General features: G+C 38.2%; 2 protein-coding genes across 2 annotated transcripts; one reads left to right on the forward strand and one right to left on the reverse strand.

The window, feature by feature from the left end:
* Nucleotides 1–828: 828 nt before the first annotated feature.
* On the reverse strand, nucleotides 829–6992 carry org (oogenesis-related gene). The gene is made up of 6 exons (XM_051693361.1): nucleotides 6939–6992; nucleotides 6720–6800; nucleotides 6085–6310; nucleotides 5009–5163; nucleotides 1123–1227; nucleotides 829–1030 (listed from the first exon to the last, which is right to left on the reverse strand). Exons 1-6 carry the CDS (start codon nucleotides 6990–6992, stop codon nucleotides 1010–1012), a joined length of 642 nt encoding a protein of 213 aa, XP_051549321.1. The 3' UTR covers nucleotides 829–1009.
* Nucleotides 6993–18785: 11793 nt separating this feature from the next.
* On the forward strand, nucleotides 18786–23122 carry LOC127437920 (inactive tyrosine-protein kinase PRAG1-like). Its single transcript, XM_051693087.1, has 4 exons — nucleotides 18786–18997; nucleotides 19167–19330; nucleotides 19726–20234; nucleotides 21812–23122. Exons 1-4 carry the CDS (start codon nucleotides 18918–18920, stop codon nucleotides 22841–22843), a joined length of 1785 nt encoding a protein of 594 aa, XP_051549047.1. The 5' UTR covers nucleotides 18786–18917; the 3' UTR covers nucleotides 22844–23122.
* Nucleotides 23123–23277: the final 155 nt, after the last annotated feature.

Consider the following 23277-nt stretch of genomic DNA (forward strand, 5'->3'; position numbering starts at 1 on the left):
TAATCCATCTTCAGAAGTGGTTTGATAGGGGTGGATGAGAAACCGATCAATTTTTAATTCTTTCACTATAATTCTTCACTTTTTATTTTTTGGCAATTCACATTCTTTGTACATATCACCACCTACTGGGCAAGGAGGATCATTTTTAGTAAAAAAAAGGACAGAATTATTGATCTATTTCTCATCCATACCTATCATATCGCTTCTGAAGACATGCATTAAACCACAGGAGTCCTATGGATCACTTATGCTGCCTTTGCGCTTTTTGGACCTTCAAAGTCTGTCATCATTCACTTGCATTGTATGGACCGACAGAGCGGAGATATTCTTCTAAAAATCTTTGTGTTCTGCAGTAGAAAAAAGTCATACACATCTTGTATGGCATGAAGGTGAGTAAATGATTAGAGAAAATACATTTTTGGGTGAAATATCCCTTTAAGATGACTTTCAGAGAAATAGTTAAATTATTCCCCCCACCATTTCAAACACTTTTGCCCACAGAATAAATAGATCATGTGCTGACTGGAAGTTGTGCAATTCTTCTAATTATTTGTGATTGAAACTAGGGTTTCTAAGCAGCAATTTCATATGAAACAGCCCAAACAGTCATAGTGAATAGCACAAATAATTAAGAGCTTAACAGATGCCAATGTTCACACAGCACCATTTAAAAATTTCAATAAAATATTTAATAGAAGTTGATGTGCAACACTGTCCACCTTGCAATCAAAAATTGTGAGGATCTGCCATCTACTGGCCAAACTGGGCACAGGACAGTTTCAATAAACCAAACCAGTTGTACTACAAACACTAGTTTTATTTGGCAGTTTAACATGGAAACATACAAAAAAAAAAAAAAACTGAAAACAGAACAAGCAATTTGGGAAGCACTGGAATGAAACCAAAAAGTCTGCCAGGAAAAGACAATGCCAGAGAATGAAAACACATTCTGCAACAAATGCCATATTCTTGATTGCATACCAGCATTAGTACATTATGGGAGTCATCATTAGGCCTCTGGAGTACCTACCTGCAATAGAAACATGCATGACTTGTAATATACAGCTGAAGATTATTTATCAAGAGCAAAGAGAAAAAAAAAATAAAAAATAAATATTGTACCGTCTCCAGGTCTTTGATCACCACAACACCCTTCTCGATTTCCAAGTCGCTCTCTGTGTCATTGTGTGACCGATATTCTTCACTGTCTGTCTCAACCGCGCTGGGCTGCAGGAGAAAATTGGCACTCCATCTCTAAAATTTACACTAATAACAGCACAGGAACGGTTCACACTTGGGCTCACTGCAACTAACTGACCCAAAATAAAGTGGCAATAAAATGTCATTCGCACTAGTCTCAGAAACAGAGGCTCTTCTACTAGATTTGGACATGTATTTGTAATGGACTTGAGAAATAACTTGGACTCAAATTTAAGGCATTTTTACACAGCCAAGTTAAGGCTGCTCTGTGCCTGCTCAATTCTGTGTAGAGACGCAATGCCGAATATAAAATCCAGACTAAATTATGCATGCTCTGACTCACCTCAGCTCTTGGAATCAAGTGTTGTCGTAAGAGCACACACTATAAAATGTTGTTTCATATTTAAAAGTATACTTCATATTTTCATTCATTTAATAATTGTATATTTAAAAACATCAAAAATGGCATAACATTATGCCATTGTAATTGCCTAAATGCCACTTCAGATGCAGCTTCTGTGCCACCTTTGCAGTGTAAAGATGGCTTTAGAGACTGGAACACCACAAGTCCCCTACAAAAAGAAATATTTACTCAGAATATTGCAACACTTAGTATTAAGATACAAGGGAGCCTCTCAAGCAGCTTTTTCCTGTGAAACTCTGGTCATTTGTCAACTTTTCTCTAGGAAATCCCTAGTAATACTACATTTCTAAAAGACACTAAATTAATTGTCCTGGAACATGGTTAATGAAACCAACTTGCCACAAATAGAAAAGTGTTACAAAACAAGATACTTGACTCCTGTACCAAAAGATTAAAGCCGCCTTTTTACTTCATCCTACAAACAATAAACCGGAAGTCATTTATTTCCAATGGAGTGTTGCACGGGGGTTGCGTGGGGTTCCGACCATCTCCAGATGCAACATTGAGCTCCGGCTGCGTTGAAATATTTCAAAGGATGTGATGTTCGCCATTCAAAACTGTGAAGGCGTAGTGAGAAATCTATACTGATTTTGTCCTAAACTTTATTTTAAGTGCCTGCTACTTCTATATATAGAACAATTATTAATGTACAAGTCAGAAATACAGGGATGCAAATTCATGAAGGATGAAAAAGGTGTTCCAGGGTTGTATTTTTAGTTTATTTGTTTGGTGCATTTAAAGCTTTAAGTGTTTAACCTCTTCAATTCTGGTGCATTTTTGGGCTGCCATCTGCAATTTTACACACTCAAATTTAAAAGCCAACCATTTACACATACTGTGTACTAATTGCCAAAAATAGGTCTCATTTTTTCAGAAGCCCCCCCCCCCCCAAAAAAAAAGACAATAATATTGTATGTTAACAATCTTATGATGAATAGATTTTATTAATTTTGTTGTCCTAACTTTAAGCATGTAATTCTGGTTCTGTTCACACCATCTCCCTCCAAAAAGTCTTATTTTATTCCACTAGATTGCAGCAAGTACAAGAACAGATTTCTCTATCACCTTCCATCACAAAATGCCGATCTGAAATGTACGTGGCACTCCAATGCATTTTAGCCCACACAGATGTTCTCGACTATAGACATTCAGTCTAATTTTCAGTTCATGCATCACCCCCATTGTTTATTCCAATATATTGGCCTCTGAGTGGACTAGAAGCTCAATCGCAATAGAAAGCCAAGATCCTCCCCTTTGCGACAATATAACATATCACAAAACATTTTTCTGATGACTTGTTTGGCATGCTTTTTCTGTTGGACTGCGTATTTTGTTTTGGACATCTAAGATATAACATTGAACTATTCACACAAGCAAGCTCACAGATGAGTAAAAATAGGTAGAAGCAGATATAAAGTTTAACTATTTTCAGCTGCAGTGATCGGTGCATAAGAGACGTTTGCATTTGATGTCTTATAGAAGTCATATTTCACTTTGATTCTTCTGAAAATCTCAAACTGTTCATATTCTATTCCCAAGAATGTGAGCTTTCATTTGATATATGATGTCTATTTAAGTGCTATTTGAAAGACTTTTACACTGCCTGTAAAAGTCAACGCTTTGATTTAAATAAGCAGATACTTAAGAGCCTATGATTGGATCATTATTGCAGTGATTAATGTGTTTCAGCTGGCAACAATTCTTTTAACCCTAACTGATGCAGTGTAGCTTCATTTCTTAAACAACCAATGTCAGAAGACATGTCCTGTGGTCATTGAAAATATGTTACAGTGTTTCAGAAGGGGCAAATTATTGGCCTTCAATCAAAGAAAACTACTAAGGAGATTGCTGAAATCACTGGAATTGGGTTAAGAACTGTCCAACGCATTATTAAAAGGATACTGGAAGGATAGTGGTGAACCCACAGACAGTAGAACTCACAGCTATGTTTAATAGTGAAAGTAAGAACATTTCCACACGAACAATGTGACGCGAACATACAGGATTGGGACTAAACAGCTGTGCGGCCACAAGAAAGCCACTTGTTAGGGAGGCTAATCTAAAAAAAAAAAAAAAAAAAAAAAACTACAATTTGCTAGGGAGCATAAAGATTGGACTGTGGAGTAATTGAAAAAGGTCATGTGGTCTGATGAGCCAAGATTTACCCTATTCCAAAGTGATGGGTGCGTCAGGGTAAGAAGGGAAGTGCATGAAGAGATGCACCCATCATGCATAGTGCTCACTGTACAAGCCTCTGGAGGCAGTGTTATGATCTGGGTTTTTTTTCAATTGGTCAGGTCTAGACTCAGCAACATTATGCAGCAATAAAATGAAGTCAGCTGACTACCTGAATGTACTGAATGACCAGGTTATCCCATCAATTAATTTTGTCTTCCCTGATGACACGGGCATATTCCAGGAGGACAATGCCAAGATTCATCGGGCTCAAATTGTGAAAGAGTGGTTCAGGGTGCATGAGGAATAATTTTCACACATGAATTGGCCACCACAGAGTCCTGACCTTAACCCCATTGAAAGTCTTTGGGATGTGCTGGAGAAGACTTTACATAGTGATTTGACTCTCCCGTCATCAATACAAGATCTCAGCCAAAAATTAAAGCAACTTTGGATGGAAATGTGACATTGCATCAGGTCATGCCTTATTTTTTTACTTTATGTACCATACATGCAGAAGTGATGGTTATTCTAAGCTTTCTGACGATAACTCATATTGCTGACTTATGTATTCTGAGACTACAACATTTTAAGCGTAAACTTTTTTTGCACCGGCAGGTCTGCAGAGTTGAAGAGGTTAAGATTCAAGTAGCCAATTCATGTGATTTTAATAACGGAAAATTTTACCAAACAAATTGGGCAAATTAGCTTTAAAAAAAAAAAAAATAAAAAAAAAAAAAAAAAAAAAAAAAGGCAACTTTGGCCAAAAAGGTGAGTAGTTTGCATCCTTGCAAATATATCACAAAGAGTTTTTGTAATTACAGTAAATGTTTGAGTAAATGTTTACATGTGTCATTTATTTCTGCACATGCAAAACATACACATTTAAAAACACATCTATGAATTTCTACTTCCTATTTGCTGAATTATGGTTGTAAGTTATCATAATAACTATAAAAACATTATATAAACACCTACTAATAATAAATATATAAAAATAAATACTGAGTGAATATTAAATCATAAATTTCATGGAATTCATTCTGCTCAAATCACACACACACAGTACTGTCATTCTGAAGTTTAGAAGCAAACCTTTGGTAGCTTCTCCCTCAATGAATAAAACCTGTTGCAAGCAATATGACACTTCATTATGAGAAATGACTATCATACGTGAATGTCGGAGACTTTGGGTGAGGTAAAGCAAACCTCATAATCCGGATCAACTGCATGGTCCTCCTCAGCCAGCTCCTGAGTGAACGCCTCCACCCAGGACTGCTGCTCTGCCTCGTCTTCCTCATCCAGGTCATCCTGTTTTCTTTTACTGCCTTTGCCACAGGGCTTGGTAGGGGAACAACGCACTTCTAAAAGTAGAACAAACAACTTCTGTATACTTGCTTGAGGTAATCACATTTGATGCAATACAGACTGCAAAATATAATTGAGGGAAGTGGTTTAATTTAAATCACTAGGGATGTGCCAGAGTGGTCAACTAATCAACTAGTTGTCTAACTAACTAGTCAATAAGTGGGCTCGACTACTAACAATTTTTAATGGTGGTGGTTTTAATTGGAGATGCACTTCAAATTAATTGAGACAACTTCTTAGAGCGTTTTTGCATGTGCTGTGCTTAACAGTGAATAATAGTCAGCACAGTAAAACCCTCTGCAAGAAGTTTAGTCCCTTTAATGCTTTAGGTTTAGTATTTCTATGCACTGTTGTTACAGCCAAAGCGCCGCATCAACAATACATTTCAAGACGATCACGGTCTAACTCAAAATCCTCTGCTGCGAGTAATGCTCCCATATTTGTGAGGTGATGTGGAGAGATTAAGTCTTTTGCGGATTCTGTCGGACACTGCTTAAATAGTTGCAGTAAAAAGGTTTGAATTGCTTGATGTCGTGAACCAGATATGTACCCGCAATATTATCTTGCGGCTTGCGAGGGTCGCATTCTGCGCTCAGTTCGCGCATAAATGGTTTTGTGCTGCTCCATATTGGAGCCTCTTATTTCTTTGATAGTTTTGTGCAATAAGATGTTTTAGTTATTTAGCCTACTTATTTGTCGACTAAACACAAGTCACCATGTTGAAGTGCTGCACATAGTGTCCATATATCCTCTGAAACACAGCTGATCGGGGTCACGTGACCATACCAGAGCCTATATTATACATTATCATCATCATCATCATCTTTAACACCGACTACTGGACTAGTCGTTCAAACAACTGACCTACAATCAATTATGAAAATTGGTAGTTTTGCACAGTCCTAGTTTAAATCTACCTGGGGACACAGCAGAGCCAATACTGGTGCAGACTGGATAACCTAAAGCGCCCTGGATGCGTCGGGGCAGGATGGCCAACAACAGGCGTGTGGCCCTGTGGAGACGCTTCCGAACTGTTCTGCAATGTCTTTCTTTAGAGGAACCTTTCTCCTCAGTGGGTAGCGAGACGGCCTTAACTGGCGTGGAGAACCCAAACAGCCACCATAAGCCACGGAAAGCTCGTATCTGGAAAGGGATTAACAAGTGTATATAAAATCAAACATAACATTTAAATGATTCAGTTTAATACATAATTTTTGGGGAGGGAAACACAAAATGACCACTTAAAGCTGGCTATCAGTATAAGGCACTTTCATGCTACACTGGTTAAGCTAGTCTACTTGAAACAATAATGTAGAGTATAGTATAGTGTGACAGTAACAGACCACAATTGCACTTACAACACCATCTTACAACTTACAACAAGGATATGCTTACCCACTACAGGTAAGGGGTGTGTTGATTGATTTTTGAACTACTGAGCAATATTTTTAAGTATTTTCAGGCTTATTGTTTACAAAACAGGCAGCTAATCATAATTAGGCTACTACTCGCCGGCCACAGTGCATTAGACTTGTTATTTAAAGTTACTCACAGTAAAACTGACTGGCCAAAACTGTGAAATTCGACAAAGGATGGATGAAATGACTCCACTTCTCTTCGCCACAACTTTTTTCTGTTGAGAAGAACAAATCAAGTCTATAAAACTCGCTCCACGTAAATTAATTTGTCTGCCCGAAGGCTTCATGTGTATAAAATGAAGGTGAATGGCCTCTTTTGCCTGAGTGAGGGAAATGTAATCGAATAAACTTGCCTCTTGGCCCTCAACGTTCTCAGACTCAACGGTGAAATAGCATTGGTTCGTCATGTCGACGCGCTCTCTGGATTAAAGGCACCGATAGTCTTAAACCACTTCAATGCCAATTTACGTACTGCGTGCAATCAGCACTTGCGCGCGTTAATTACAAAACGTGCGCTCCTCCAATCAACGAGAGCTTCTGCGCGTGGCTGCGTGACGAGGGTGGCAACGGTCTGACTGGCTGTGGCTGTGTCTCGTTTGGAAGGCTGCATGCTAGGTAGGACGCGTCCTTTGAAGGCTGCAGTATACCGAGTGTCCTCCTCTAAACAAGCCTCGTTTAAACGAGATGACCTTGGTAGGACAAACGGAAACGGACGTAACATGGTTGCTATGACAGCACGCCACTCTTTAACAAGCGCAAGCGCTTTGAGTGAGAAGGGAACAAAGTCCCTCTGGATGAGAATGTATGAGAGTTATAATGATGTAAAGAGAAAAGAAAATAGATTTTACAGGCGTACTTTTAGTCTAATACTTTATTTTAATTATATATTAATATAATTATAGATATTATATACTCTGCACCCATCTACTGAGGTACTTCAACTTGGGAATGAACATTTCTTGCGTTTGAACATTATACTTACGAGCAAATTGGCATCATTTTTTTAGACATTTCCGTTGAAGCAAAGAATTGTGGGTTGTGAGCGCCCATGAAGGATACACCTCATGCATCCTCTGAATTCCCGTGAAAGAAGGTCGCATTCGAAGGCTGCATTCGAAGTGTCCTACTCGAATTTATGAAAAGAGACAGCCTCGATGACGTATGCGGCCAACAAATGCGACCTCCGGAGGATGCAGCCTTCCAAACGAGACACAGTCGCTATTTCCAAAATGGAATAGTAGCGGACTACTGAGGCCCTAAAGGGTCAAGGCAGTGGGGAAAAAATTTAGTTGGGTGGGGGAAAAAAATAAGCGGATGCTTTTGCGTTCACTCACAAAACTTTGCATTCCCCCGATAATTTTTGCGTGCTCTCGCAAAACTTTTACGTTCTCTTGCTAATTATTCTGCATTCTCTCGCAAAACTTCTGTGTTCTCTCGCAAATTATTTTGCATTTTCTCGCAAAACGTGCATCATAATGACAGTCTTCTGCTAGTTCTCCTATGTGTATTCCAGCATTATTCCAGTTTTTGAGTTCAACAAGTAGAGAAAGCCAGTGCAATGAAAGAGTGAAGCCCAAAAGACAATACTTAGGCAATGCACAAATCATAATCTTCAATTTATGAATGTGTGAAAATAAAGACAACACAGTTAAAATTATATTAAATGCAAGTGGTGTGATTGAAATGGAACGCTGTGGCACATGTTTGAATCACATATTATTATTGTTTTTGTTGTTGTTGTGATGGTGTTTTCCTCTTCATTAATAAAGCAATAAATGCTTCATTATGTGTGGTGACTGAAGGTTTTGGGCTTTAAAATAACTGCAATTCAGAACTCACTTTTAAATCATTCGTATTTGTGTTTGGAACAACCCTTTAGTTTAGCCACCATGATTGCTCTCCCTTCGGAGTGCCCTGTGGAGGCATCATTTATGCGGTTTGGTACTGTCAGTGTTGAACTACTGACTCACTCATAACACAGTTGTCCCCATCTGCTGGCACATGATAAATGGCCACATAAACTTACATATAAAGCAATAGTTGATATTTGAGCATATGATATTCAAATTCCATTAGGCCTGTAGTTTGGGAAAACATGCTACAAATATAAAAACGTTCAGTTTTGTAGCATTTTTTGTACATATATATATATATTTTTTATATATATATATATATATATATATATATATATATATATATATATATATATATATATATATATATATATATATATATATATATATATATATATATATTTTATTATTATTAATTTATTTTTTTGCATATGCCATATATCAGATTTATGTATGATGTAATTATGCAATACAGAAAGGAGTCACTGTATCTTCTCACTCTTTACATGTTTACAAGATACAGTTTTCCACAAAAAGTAGGCACCAGCACCTGTCATCTCAATTTATCTCTCAAATGCAATAGCCTGCACAGCATTCAGGAGCGGGAATGCATATAGGAGAGCACAAGTTTTGCGAGAGAATACATAGGGGGAACTCAGAAGTTTTGCGAGTGCACGCAAAGTTTGTCGGAGGAACGCAATGTTTTGCGAGAGAACACAAAAGCATTTGCTTATTTTTTTCCCACGCCACTAATTTTTCTCCACCACCTTGGCCCTTTAGGGGCTCCGTAGTGTACTACTTAACGTACTATTGTTTTAAAGAATGAGAAACAGTAGGGTACAACGGAGCTAAAGGAAAAGCACTTTTGAGAATCTTTTTTCACAAAACACTAAACACCAAAAAAAAAAAAAAAAAAAACTACCACATTAGTAGGCTACTTTCTTTAACACCTGTTTGTCACTATACACTGCAAAATATTCCTGATCTATGAAATCACTGTGTGCAATGTCTAAAGTTTGATTTTAAGGTAATTTGATTTCATAGAATCATTTTTAAAATGTTGCACATTTATGTAGCTAATGAGAATCCCTGAAATTATCATATTTATGTTGAGACAAAATACCTATTTTTAATTTTCAGTTTTGTTCAAGTTTTTAGAACGTGAATAATAGTATTTGGGGTAAAAAGTCCCCCCTGTTGCGGGGGCTAAAGGCCCACATAAAACACATTGTTTTTCTTAAGTAGGGCAAATAGATTTGTTATGAAAAATTTTCAAAGTTGGCTCACATTGGCTGATCACATCACAATGAGAATAATTTGTTCATAGAATACTTGAAATGAATAAGTATTATCTAAATTTGTTACTCTAAAAAGCAACCTGCTGTCTCAAAATTATTTGCATAAGTTGACAAATTTTGCACTGTAACTATTGTCCCTAAATTTATATCACTATAACCCCTCTGGGGGCCTTTTACTTTTTTAAATGCATTTTAATCAAAACAACCTTGCGTCATTATTCGATAAAAATAAATTACGTTTTTTCAATCTTGATATACTTTGTGACCATAAAAAAACAAATTTCCATTGTACAGTACAACAGGGCTAAAAGCACACCTTAAGGAAAATGTACCCTGCGCAATTTGCAAGGCTATGTTGTTGTTATATGACCTCACTATGTTGCATATTTAAAACAATGAGTGGAAATATCATCTCAGAAAAAATGTATGCAGAGTATTTGCCATTTAACCTACCATAAATACCATTTACATATGGTAATCATTTAAAGGCAAGCATACAGTATATCAAAGTACCAAGGTATTATCAACTGACACGTACAGTCCCATCTGTACAGTACCGCCACAGTATACTTTTTCACAAGTGAAATGCTGAATTATACAATAATGCACAATATATGCTCATTGAGCACTTTATTAGTAATACCTGTACACCTATTTATTCATGTGATTATCTAATGAGTCAACTGCGTGGCAACAGTGCAATGCATAAAATCATGCAGATACGGGTCAGGAGCTTCAGTTAATGTTCACATCAACCATCAGAATGGGGAAAAAATGTATCTCAGTGATTTCAACCATGTCATGATTGTTTGTGCCAGACGGGTTGGTTTGAGTATTTCTGTAACTGCTAATCTCCTGGGATTTTCACGCACAACAGTCTCTAGAGTCAGAATGGTGCCAGAAACAAAAAACATCCAATGAGTGGCAGTTCTGCAGACAGAAATGCCTTGTTGATGAGAGAGGTCAACAGAGAATGGCCAGACTGGTTCAAGCTGACAGAAAGGCTACGGTAACTCAAATAAACACTCTGTACAATAGACCTTTTTCACAGACTGTGATGACGCATTTCCGCCTTATTTAGCAGCATAAATCTAGCAAACTTTTTTAGATGATAATTTTTTTAAATATTGAGTGTGAGTTTATAACATTATGCTTTGTGTTATATTACCCTGTAATTTGTTTTAAAAAATTAGTTACCACAGCTGCGAGGGGGTTTCTATTACAGCTGCTGAGAGAGTGACAGTAAATTTGGCATCTTCTCCCATCTGACTTGCTTAATCCACCGTGTTCTATTTTTATTTATTTATTAATTTTTTTCTGGATAGTCATTCAAATGTAATAGTGGGTTTTTTTGTTTGTTTTTTTTTTTGCTCTTGGAGCAAATGGGTAAGTGAAAATCATATTTGCTGTGGTCTCCCATTCACCGATGTTGAAGTTTACCCTGCAAACGTTTACTTCCACATTCCAAAATCTGGAGTGTGAAAAAGGTCAATTGTAGTGAGCAGAATAGCATCTCAGAATTCACAACATGTCGAACCTTGAGGCGGATGGGCCACAACAGCAGAAGACCACGTTGGGTACTTTATTAGTGTTCCTAATAAAAGCAACAATGAGGATTGGAAATATCTTCATGATGTTTGGGAGAAAGGGGCATATGTATTCTGTGATGCATAGGAGATAAACTGTTTGCAACAGGTTACACAAATTTATGAGGCAAGGCATTACAAAAAGGCACCATGGTAGGCATAAGCACACGTACATCTCTGAGATGTCTGTTTTAGATCTTTTCACCTGGAAAGCATCACAATCTAATTAACATCTGCTAAACATCTTAAAAAGATCAGATTTACAAACATTCTAAAACATAAACATCTCAAATACATCTTCTGAATGTCTCATTGACATTTGAAACATACTTATTAACATGTGTCTTATAGACGTATTGCAGATGAGCAAACAACGTTAAAAATACGTCTTATGGATGTAAACACATCAAACAGACTTCTAGGTGATACATTCATATGGGATATGTCCTTCAAAGAGTGTAGAATATTTCAGAATATTTCTGTCATTTTCTTTATTTCTTTATTTTTAAGTTGTCAGAGTTTTATTGTATTAACAATTAATGTAGTGATGGTGTTTAATTGGCGGAAATATGATTACAAGCATTATTTTGCAAGAGTTTCGTCTCTGTCATCTACGTCAGTCACGCAGGCGAGACACGGGGAGATCCATATTTGGGCATGTTTCCGCTCACGGCTCCATCATCACTTATACGCACGACGAAAACAAATGGAGTGGGCAGGTTTGAAGTGGCAGGAAGAGATGGACTATAAAATGAGTCGGGTGCTGCACTTTCAGTAACAAATTTCCACAAACAGGTGATAAACACATAGTATTTTGCAAAACAAGTGTGAAAGAGCACAGCATGGAAGCAACGCACAAAAACATGACGGTGACGCGCACCATCAGCGCTGGAAACTGCACGGGAGCGAGCGCTGACAGCGAGTTAGAAAGCGTGGGTTTCCCGTTCGCGCGCAGGCACAGCTCGGCGGGCATACGCGCGCTCATGTGGGCAACCGCGAGCGCGTGCTCCTTCGGGAGTTCTTTGGGGTCAGAATGTCGCGGTAGTAAAGACAGTATACGCAGCATCGTCGTGACGCCTGACAGCATCCCACAGTTCACCATCCCAAAACTTGCCCTGGAGGATGGCTACAGGTACAGATCCAATGATACAGAACGACAAGGTGAAGAAGAGGAGGACTGGGGAGGCGTTGATGACATTACCGAATCATACCATGCCCAGCAAATGTCCTCGCTTTCTGCGTCAGCGCCATCGTCATCCTCAGGGTTTGGGTCATCTCCTTGTACTGGAAGAAGAGTCCTTGGAGACTTCTCGGGCAGACGGGTGCCCAATCAGAGCGATTGTTCTTTCTCTTGTCCTCTTATGGAGGCTGAACATTGCTCCGACCCAGCCAGCAGAGCAGCTCTCTCCCTACCTCACCTCCCCAAAGTCACTACCCCATATGGCTTCGTAATGTTGAGCAAGAGCCCACAAATGGCCAACGAAGAAGCACTATTCTTCCAGACTGGACATAGGCGTTGGGGCCATGATGAAGAGGTTATCTCCACCAGACATCCTAAGTTGGAAATGAAAAGAAGCATGCCTGTCAGAACAATGCCACATGCCAGTACCCCTCCACACCAGTCTCCTGCCAGTCATCGCTTCTGTAGAAGCCACAGTGTTACAGAAATCGAGCTCCAAAGACAACTGGCTCAAAGGAAAGACTCTTATTCCACTCCAGTAAACCATGCACCAGTCAGCAAAAGCAAGCGAAGCCTTTGGGGAATTCTACGCAAACATCTGAAAAGCCAGAAAGAAACTCTTTCAATTTCAATTTAAACCTTCAAATGAACTTTCACAGAGCAGTGATGCTCAATAAATGAAACCAACAATGAAAGCTGGATGTTTTGTTTTATGCATTCTGTATAATCTTTATTCATGTTTAGATATTCAGATCAATAGTTGTAGATGTTATCTATAATTTTACAAAGGAAAAATAAAGTATTTTGAACATACAAATGCTTGTAAAAGCCTCTGCTTTCTGACATACAATGGCCCCAAAAAGTATTTGGACATTTAAGCCACATTTAAAAATGGATGAATGGCATTGCATTGTTAGTTAACAAAATATCAAACCGAATGGCATTTATTTGAAAGAAAAATTGCATAAGCACACTTTTCAAGCAAATCATTTTACATAAACTAGTTTGTTCGATTTTTTTTAAAAGTATAAAACAATAGATATAGTGTTCAAATTTCTGGCAAAAATTAGGCCTTTTTGGACACTTTTGTGTTGTCAAACTTAAAGGAACATGTCCATAGTTAAAGAAATATTCCCGGTTCGGTACAAGTTAAGCTCAATCGGCAGCATTTGTGGCATAACATTGATTACCATAAAAATTTTGACTCGTCCCTCCTTTTCTTTAAAAAGCAAAAATCTGCGTTACAGTGAGACACTTACAAAGGAAGAAAATGGGGCCAATCTGTAAATGTAAAAAAAAAATCACTGTTTCAAAAGTATAGCCACAAGATGCATGTTAACATGATTTAAGAGTGATAAAATCACTTACTAGCCTTTTCTGTGCAAAGTTAGAGCCAATTTTACAACTTCGTTGCCATGACAATGCAATGTAACCAAACCCTAAACCCAGATTTACAGCTCAAATAATATATGAGTTTTAACAGAAGGGTTTAAAAACAGAAGTGTTTAAACCCTCCAAAAATTTGCCCCATTCAGTTCCATTGTAAATGCCTTACTGTAACTTAGATTTTTGCTTTTTTTAAGATAGGAGGGATGAGTCAAAATAATTTTTTGTAGTAATCAATATTATGCCACAAATGCTGTAGATTTATATACACCAATCAGCCACAACATTAAAACCACATGCCTAATATTGTGTAGGTCCCCCTCGTACCGCCAAAACTGTGCCAACCCGCATCTCAGAACAGCATTCAGTGATGATATTCTTCTCAACACAATTGTACAGAGCGGTTATCTGAGTTATCGTAGACTTTGTCAGTTCGAACCAGTCCGGCCATTCTCTTTTCACCTCTCTCATCAACAAGGTGTTTCCATCCACAGAACTGCCGCTTACTGGATGTTTTTTGTTTTACAGAAATACTCAAACCAGCCCATCTGGCACCAACAATCATGCCAAGGTCAAAATCACTGAGAACACATTTTTCCCCATTCTGATGGTTGATGTGAAACATTAACAGGAGCTCCTAGCCCGTATCTGCATGATTTTATGCACTGCACTGCTGCCACATGATTGGCTGATTAGATAATCACATGGATGATTGTTGGTGCCAAATGGGCTGGTTTGAGTATTTCTGTAACTGTTGATCTCTTGGGATTTTCATGCACAACAGTCTCTAGAATTTACTCAGAATGGTGCCAAAACAATAAACATCCAGTGAGCGGCAGTTCTGTGGATGGAAATGCCTTGTTGATGAGAGAGTTCAACAGAGAATGACCAGACTGGTTCGAACTGATAAAGTCTACAGTAACTCAGATAACCGCTCTGTACAATTGTGGTGAGAAGAATACTATTCTGAGATGTGGGTTGGTGCTGTTTTGGTGGTACGAGGGGGACCTACACAATATTTGGCAGGTGGTTTTAATGTTGTGGCTAATTGGTGTATGTATCTTTATGAAACAATGCAAAACTGTTAAGGTTAATAAAGTAAAGTTTAAAATACACAGTTTAACAAATATGGTTAGTGGGTTGAAATGTGCTGAAATCTTTGATGCAACGTGTTTTTAGAAAATAGAGCTTTCGAAATGTGAAATTTCACCTTTGTTTCATAGCGATTGATGTCATAGTTATGAAAAAACTAAAAACGTAAATTTCTAGAATGATAGTATTTTTTTACTGGTAGACTAAAACAACTTGGATCGAGCCACACTCATGTCACCCATGTAGATTATGAATGTGTACGCATTATGTATGCATTGTGTATGCAAATGTCTGTTATGAATACAGTGTAGTGGGATTCCAGTTCGGATCAATTGAGTCCATAACTTAAGCATCCACTTTATCTAGATTGAAGTTTGCGCTGACTGACTTTATGAAAGGCTTCTGACGTAAATCTGCATCTGTGCGTAAGGAAGACCCGTTGCTCTCAGAAGCACTGCATGTGAGAGGTCTCTTGTAAGCAGCATTTGAGCCTAATGATGGTCCACTTCAGAGACTTTTCAGTGCTTTCATTATTATTATTATCCCCTCCTCACTCTCCTTTCTTTCTTTATTTTGATGAGCAACTGAAAGCGGGCTTGTTCTATGCACTCATGTCTTAAATTAGAACTGGGCAATTCATCTTTTGATCTGCACTTGACATGATTGAAATAATAAATAAAAAAAATAATAGTGTTTGCTCAGTTTGTTAAAACCCTTATGAGAGATGATAATCATTAAAACATGCAAATCACAGATTTGGATTCTATTATATTTTGTACAACAACAAACTAGGGTACTTAATGTATACTGTAATTTGTATAGAATTCATTTTGAAATGTATAAATTATCTAAATCAGAAATGGTAGTGTTTGTCTTGTAGGTACAGTTTGGGCTGGCATCCATTGGCGAGGTTGTCTTTTCATTGTGTTTAGAAGTGTATTTCTTTTTATTTTATCATTCAGTCAGCTGTGTTTGTTGTCTTATTGTGGCTAAGATATCAACACAGTTGTCAGCTTATTCACCTAATTTACAGTATTGGACCTATTGACAGTAGTGCCATCTTTAATTTTCGATAATTTCTGGATCGTTCCTCTGACGAAATATTGAAAAATTTCAGTTGACAAAAAACTCCAGAAAACACGAGTTGTGGAAAATGAGATGTGATCTATGAGCTTTTTTACAGCTTTATACAGTTGATGCCACTGAAGAGAATTTAAGTCTATCCCGAACAGCCTCATTTTTCATTCAAGTGAAAAAGGATTGCTGCCTCCGAAAAGCCATACTTCCCTACTATATAGTATTCGAACACAGTATGGCAATGGAGTTGTATGTCCAAATCCTCAGTATTCATAAAACAGAAAGTGAGAAATAGCCAGATGACCTAGGCTAATTTTTCCTGCAAAATTTGAACTGCAGATCAACTGTACACTTTACAATCCCATAATCCCCCAGAAGGTAAGGAGAAGTCACTTTCAAAAAGCTGGGTTTAAAAGAATGGCAGTAAACCGCGAGTCGGACAGCTCATTTCAACTGTAATTGGTATATACGCCTACCAAGAAAGTTCCTTGTGCATAAATATGTAGATTATTTTTGTGAATGTTGTTATCAGTGTTGGTGGTAACATGATAAAAGTAACGTGCGTTACTTAATCAGATTACTTTTCTGAGTAACTAATAAAGTAACGCAATATTTATTATTTTAGACCATAACTTACTTATGACATAACATACTTTTTTTTCTTTGATTTTCTCCCCAATTTGGAATGCCCAATTCCCAATGCATTCTAAGTCCTCGTGGTGGCGTAGTGACTCGCCTCAATCCGGGTGGCAGAGGATGAATCCCAGTTGCTTCCGCGTCTGAGACTATCAATTCACGCATCTTACCGCGGAGACATAGCGCGTGTGGAGGCTTCACTCCATTCTCCTTGGCATCCACGTACAACTCACCACATGCCCCACCGAGAGCGAACCACATTATAGCGACCACAAGGAGGTTACCCCATGTGACTCTACCCTCCCTAGCAACAGGGCCAATTTGGTTGCTTAGGAGACCTGGCTGGAGTCACTCAGCATGGGAGTTACTTTTTAAATAAAGTAACACGTTGCTTTTGTACACCTCTACTGTCCCTGTATTGCGAGAAATCAGGAGTAAAAGTATGCAAACTTCCGAGAGGAGACGTAGTGCATGATGGGTATTGTAGTTCTATAGAGTGTGAGGCCAGAAACTATTTAGCAGAGACCAGTCACTTCTATTTAAATGAATGGGAGAAATTGGAACGCCCAACCAAGAAGCTCTAGCACCCAACAGTCAATGGCTGTAGAAAGGAAGTTCCGCCTTTCCGGTAAAAGTGCCAATCACCTATTAGTTACAGACATCGCCTGTCAATCAACTCGCTAAAAAATGTAATGTTTTAGCGTAATATGAAGTCAACATTCGGTTGAGTGAAACATGATTGATTAATGTGTTAATACACACTGCATTAAAAAAACAAGTAAACGTGTTTAGGCAGAGGGATTATAAAACTAGTCTTCCACTGGCCACAACATGATACACTGGGTAAAATACTCGCTCAATTCACTAACTTATTATACTATTAATTATACTAACTTCTTTATTATAAATATGATGTGAAGAACTACTTTCTAATATCTGTTTGTTTACTGTGTTGTTTTGACATGAGTATTGTACAGTAGCTAGCATGACCTGTAATGTCTCTTGTATGCAATGCATGGCTTGTTTGTATGGAATGCATAGAATAGCAGAAGAGAAAGTGGCTGTGAGAAAAAAGTAATGCAAAAATAACGCAAAAGTAACGTAATGCTTTACTTTCCATTAAAAATAACTGTTTAATTAATTCATTTACTTTTTTAAGGAGTAACACAATATTTTAACGAGTTACTTTTAAAAGTAAGGTTACCCAACACTGGTTGTTATTATGTTATAATTTGGGGTCACAGGGTCAATACCCATGTCCCCAGATGAAGTATGTTTGGAATCTATTCATACTACTCAAATGCATGCCTAGAGAACTAACTGTTTTACCAGCTGAGAAGTGCATGCTTCATCAAATACAGTACATACTCTGACTGTATGCGATTTTGAACGCAGGGAGTATCTACAGATGTACTAAGTAATTGTTTTTTTATGTTGCGCTGATACCTATTAGCAGCATCACGCAAGACCAAAAGTTCTCAGTCACCAGTGTCATTGTAGTAATGCACTTTTTGCAGTTAACCATGATTAATCAGTCATACTGAACTCAATCATATCTTCATTGAATCAATTTCTGAACTTACCATCTGGTTGCTTATTGTGTATAAAGGGACAACAGCATCCTCTAGTGTCTGAACAATGACATAAAAAAAACTTTCTGGCAGGAAAAAACTTTCAAAGAACCTTTATAAGAGCAAACCTGTTTTGTTTAGGGGGGCAGAAACAGGGTATGCAATATCTACAACATTTAGGGGCGCCACACAAAAAGGTGTGCCAAATCAGCCCAAAGGGCTAGATTGGACAGTTAAACATTCAAGTGGGACCTTCATGTCCTCAACATAATAAGAAATATCAAAAATAAAAAGTGTCTCTCTTCTATAAACAGAAATAGAATAGCTTGGTAAGACTAACCCTATAGATTCATGTTTTGCATCAATCTACTTACTGCATGAGCCTAGTGCAAATTAGCGTGTCATCAGATAACAGTAAGAGGTATAAGAACTTACAAAAACTTGTTCCTTATTTCAAAGTTGTGTGGTACAGTAAACAGATGTGCCCAAAGTACACTAAGCTTTTCTGCTGCCAACCTCAGATGTAAGATATGCTGAGGCAATGTATGAAATATAACGTGTGCTAACTCATTGGAAGAAAACTACAGGAACTGACAGTTGGAGGAGGGTGAAAAACATTCACGAAGGCTCACGCTGTCACACGCTAAACCAAAATGCACCAGGCACCAGACTACGCACTCCTTGGAGTCTCAGGAGGAACACCACCACCTGCACTGCCCGTCAAACAGCGCAGGTAAGTCTTGCTAGTGTTGCATCTTGACACATGTGAGCTGTCTGTCAGGAAACCTCATACCGTGAAAATTTGTGGTCGCTTTGCAATGTAAAAGGAGTATTGAACCAATATCATGTTCTTGTGTTATGTGTTGCTTGATCTCTCAAAATTAGTATGTGCACATGTTTAGGAGCAAGTCTTCTTCAAGCTCAAGCTCCACTCAGAGCAAAAGTCTAGAGCTGAAGGTAGGGGATCTACACTTGTCTGGACCACAGACCACTTTGTCTCCATTTACGGAGGTAACCACACCTACTGACTGTAATGCGGCCCACTGTCCTATACATCAATGCTATGGTGAGTACTTTATGGGTGTATTTGTAAAGATTGACACAGCAAGTTAATTTTTACAGCAAGCAACGAGGATCTAAATAATGTGAGAACTGCACCCTGTAATCTTTCATATGCACAGCTTTCCCCATTCTGTTTTAGTTATTTTACACTTTATTTCTTTTATACAAATAATATACTGAGGGAAGTAGCACCTGACACCAAACGGGAAGCCACTAGACAGACAGCATAACCACACAGAGTCAATGTCTCACGACACAATAGGAACCAAGGCAGTTCCCGCTGAATTTCATTTCATTGTTCCATGACACGACATTCTCTTGCAGTGATGCACCAAGTCTTAGTATGCATGTGTACATGCAAGAGCAAAATAATGTTTGTCATATGTACTGTTTGCTCAGAACATCACCAGGCGAGATTCTTCTCAGACCAAATTCCTCCTCCGGTACCCAAAAAGACTCTGACGAGAACCCTATCCCTCCCAACAGATGCTCTAGACCCACCTTACCATAATCACACAAGAACCTGCAACTATGACAATCCCCTCTACATGATAACGCCATTCCAAGGCCCACTGATGCTAAAAGAGGAGGATAAAGAAGAGCTACATCAAGCTCAGTCCTTGTACCAGTTAACCTTTGATACGCCAGATGAACAGCTTTATGGATTCTTCAGAAACTTCCAAAGCCTTGAGCATGTTTCCGTGAGCATTCAAAGGTGTTATCTTCAGCTCCTGAGGAACACATTACAGAACATTGAAATGAACATTTTCCTAAGAGAGCAGGATATAGAGATGTTGAAGACAACTCAACCTGATGATTTTTTATTGTGTGGGCAGCAGTGGTCTAAGAGGGATATTTTCTACTTGGTGCGTTGTCCAAAGCTTCCTGGAAAGCTGTTTTCTGCAAAGGTAAGAACATTAGTACTACTAACATAATAGATACACTGGACGAAATACATTGCACAATGAATCTAGTTATTAAATGTGGCAATGTGCAATTGTTTGTGTATATGTAAGAAATAATATAGGGGTTTCAATCCATAGCTTCAAGTAGGCCATGAACACTTTCTCAGGCTGAGCCACTGAACCACAAACAGTATGCACACTCTTATAAGGCAACCCCAGCTCACAGTACAAAACCCTCATACCACACTTCTTTCAATAAGTCAGGTGTTAAGCAACAGCACCAGCAGTTTGACATGTGCTACATTGATTTAAGAGCTTTTTAGTCACAAAGCAATTGTTTTTAAAGCACATGCAAGAGTTTTTAGGGTAAAGGACTTAAACGCTATTCAAATCTAACATGCCTATGGGTCTGTTCCAAAAACAAGTGAGCTGCCTCGCTGCCTACATAGGCAACTGCCTTCTATGGAGTCTCATAAGAGACTGATTTGAAATGCTCTTCATAGGCAGGGTTGGGAGGGTTACTTTTTAAATGTATTCCACTAATAATTACATGCTGTAAAATGTAATTTGTAATGTATTCCGCTAGATTACTCAAGGTCAGTAACGTATTTTAAATACTTTGGATTACTTCTTCAGCATTGGTAGATATTTTCACTTGTTTTGACTTTATCTTATGCAGTGTTGTTTCTAAAACAAGATAAATCAAATTGATCTTAAGGATTTTTAGATATTTCTACAGGAAAACAATACAAAAATTATTATCAAGAATACGACTTTTGCCCTAATATCAAAGGTCTTACAAGAAAAAAAGAAATTATGATGAACAAAAAGAACATGAATTTTCTTGATAAAAAAAATATGATCGTGTCTGGTAACGTGCATGTAAAATGGCTAGAAAGAGCATTTTATCTTAGCGTAAAGCTGACAATTTACACAAGGTTTATTTCTATTTCTTCTGCTCCAAACTTACTTCAAACTTACTTCTCTGTCTGCTTGTATGAATGTAACACATCATAAGAAAGTGTTTCACCGCTGTTCAAATGCACTTTGGATCGCATCATTTATATGTATAAATGTTTTCCATCTGAAAGGACTAAATATTAAATGAAACAAATGACAATAAATTGCAAAGTAATCTCTTTAGTAATCAAAATACTTTTTGAATGTAACTGTATTCTAATTACCAATTATTTAAATTGTAACTGTAGTGGAATACAGTTACTTATATTTTGTATTTTAAATACGTAATCCTGTTACATGTATTCCGTTACTCCCCAACCCTGTACATAGGTAGCAACTCCAAGCACAATTCAAATAGCGTTCTATAGGCTAGGCCTAGGGTATACTTCAATTTTTCCATGTGCCATTTTGGTACCTTAGAATTTGACCAAAATTAGGAATCTTAGGATGTAGCATAATTAATATACTTTGGAACAGCCTTCGTGTCGGATGCGTGCCAGTGATGCCTTAAATTGCTGCCTCTGGAGGCAGCTCACAAGGCTTTGTAACAGACCCTATTTAACTAACAGAATCAAAGAAAACATGTATACTGAGGACAGACTCCTTAATGTTTTTTACAGGTTCACAGAGGGGATTCCATATCATATTGCTCTACATTTATGCAGCATCCAAACATCGAACAAGGTGTAGCCCATTTCCTGCAATGCAACACTACGGATCAAAGTTATGCCTCACAATCAGAGACTGCTCAGACAACACCAGAGTCATCAGATGGTGGCAGCACAGAGGTTTGCCAACAGCAAACAGTTGTCTCTCTTTTGAAGAAAGGTGTCCATGTGACTGTTGTAAGAGACTTTCCATTGGGGACACTGGAGGACTTTGTTGAGGATGGACAAATGTTGCACTGGACTCATCCTGAGATTTATGAAAGGAGACTTTGTCTTCTTGTCCTCCAGTTGATACTAGGACTTAAGCATTTAGGATGTTATAATGTCCTTCACAGGGAACTGAAACCAGAGAATGTCATGTTAGTGTGGCCTAGTATCAGGTTGGTTGAAAGTAGGGAAAACCCAACAGAGATCAAGAACAGAAGGGATATGAAGGAGATGATCTTTATACCCAAGGAGAAACTAGACAAGGAGAAAATGAAAGGTGAGATGTGTCAGAACCTTTGGAAGAAGTGGGGGACCCCTCGTGTGGTGCTGTGCAGCCATTTTGAGGATGAGGTCTTTCAAGTAACAACTTCCCTGGAGTTCCAGTTGGGGAACTTGCTGAAGAACTGTTTGCATCTTACAGACATTGGGTCATTGATGTGGAAAGCACCACAAGACTCTCCATACACTCAAGGTTTGCTGTGGCTAGTCACCCATCTAACATCCAAGAAACCTGGGCTAGAAATGAAGGATGTGTCAAGTGTCCTCCAGGCCTTGCTTTGGGGTCCACGAAAGCAGCTTATCCAGCAGAACCAAATAGAAAGCGCTGTGCTTTCTAATTATCTACAACTTAAGCGATCTCTTTTTGTTCTCAAGCTTGCAGAGAGGGGGCTGTTTCAGGATCACCATAGCTTGGACTGGGAAGACTATCTCTGTCTGCAATATCTATCCTTTACTAATCCCGAGACTGCACACATGGGCCTTCACAACTTTGACTGAATAGCTTAGATAAAAATGCAAATGTTGTTAATGACATTAATTGCCACTTGCAGAGCAGTGTAGCCCAAAGGGCTGTAACAGTATGGAACCAAGTTCTTAGCTATAGGGCCTAAATGAACAGTTTTGCCATCTAGAAAAGGATCACCCTGTCCTACAGACCATATTTGTAATTATGTTATAGGTCAGTACATAAAAATGTTCATGTTAAGAAATCACTACTCTTCACCCCAGCCCTTTCTTTTGTGCTTCTTGTGACAACATACAAATAAAGCATTTGTGATGCACATTAAATGAGCAGCTTTTATCTATCTATCGTCATTGTCACTGAGGTCAGGTTACTCATTTACAGTACAAACAGTGTCAATATAAGCTACATATTATGAACTAAGCTTATTGTTGGAGTTTGACCTTGTAGTTTACTTATTAGCAATACA

Source organism: Myxocyprinus asiaticus, chromosome 49 (genome assembly GCF_019703515.2).
Source record: "Myxocyprinus asiaticus isolate MX2 ecotype Aquarium Trade chromosome 49, UBuf_Myxa_2, whole genome shotgun sequence".
NCBI lineage: Eukaryota > Metazoa > Chordata > Actinopteri > Cypriniformes > Catostomidae > Myxocyprinus > Myxocyprinus asiaticus.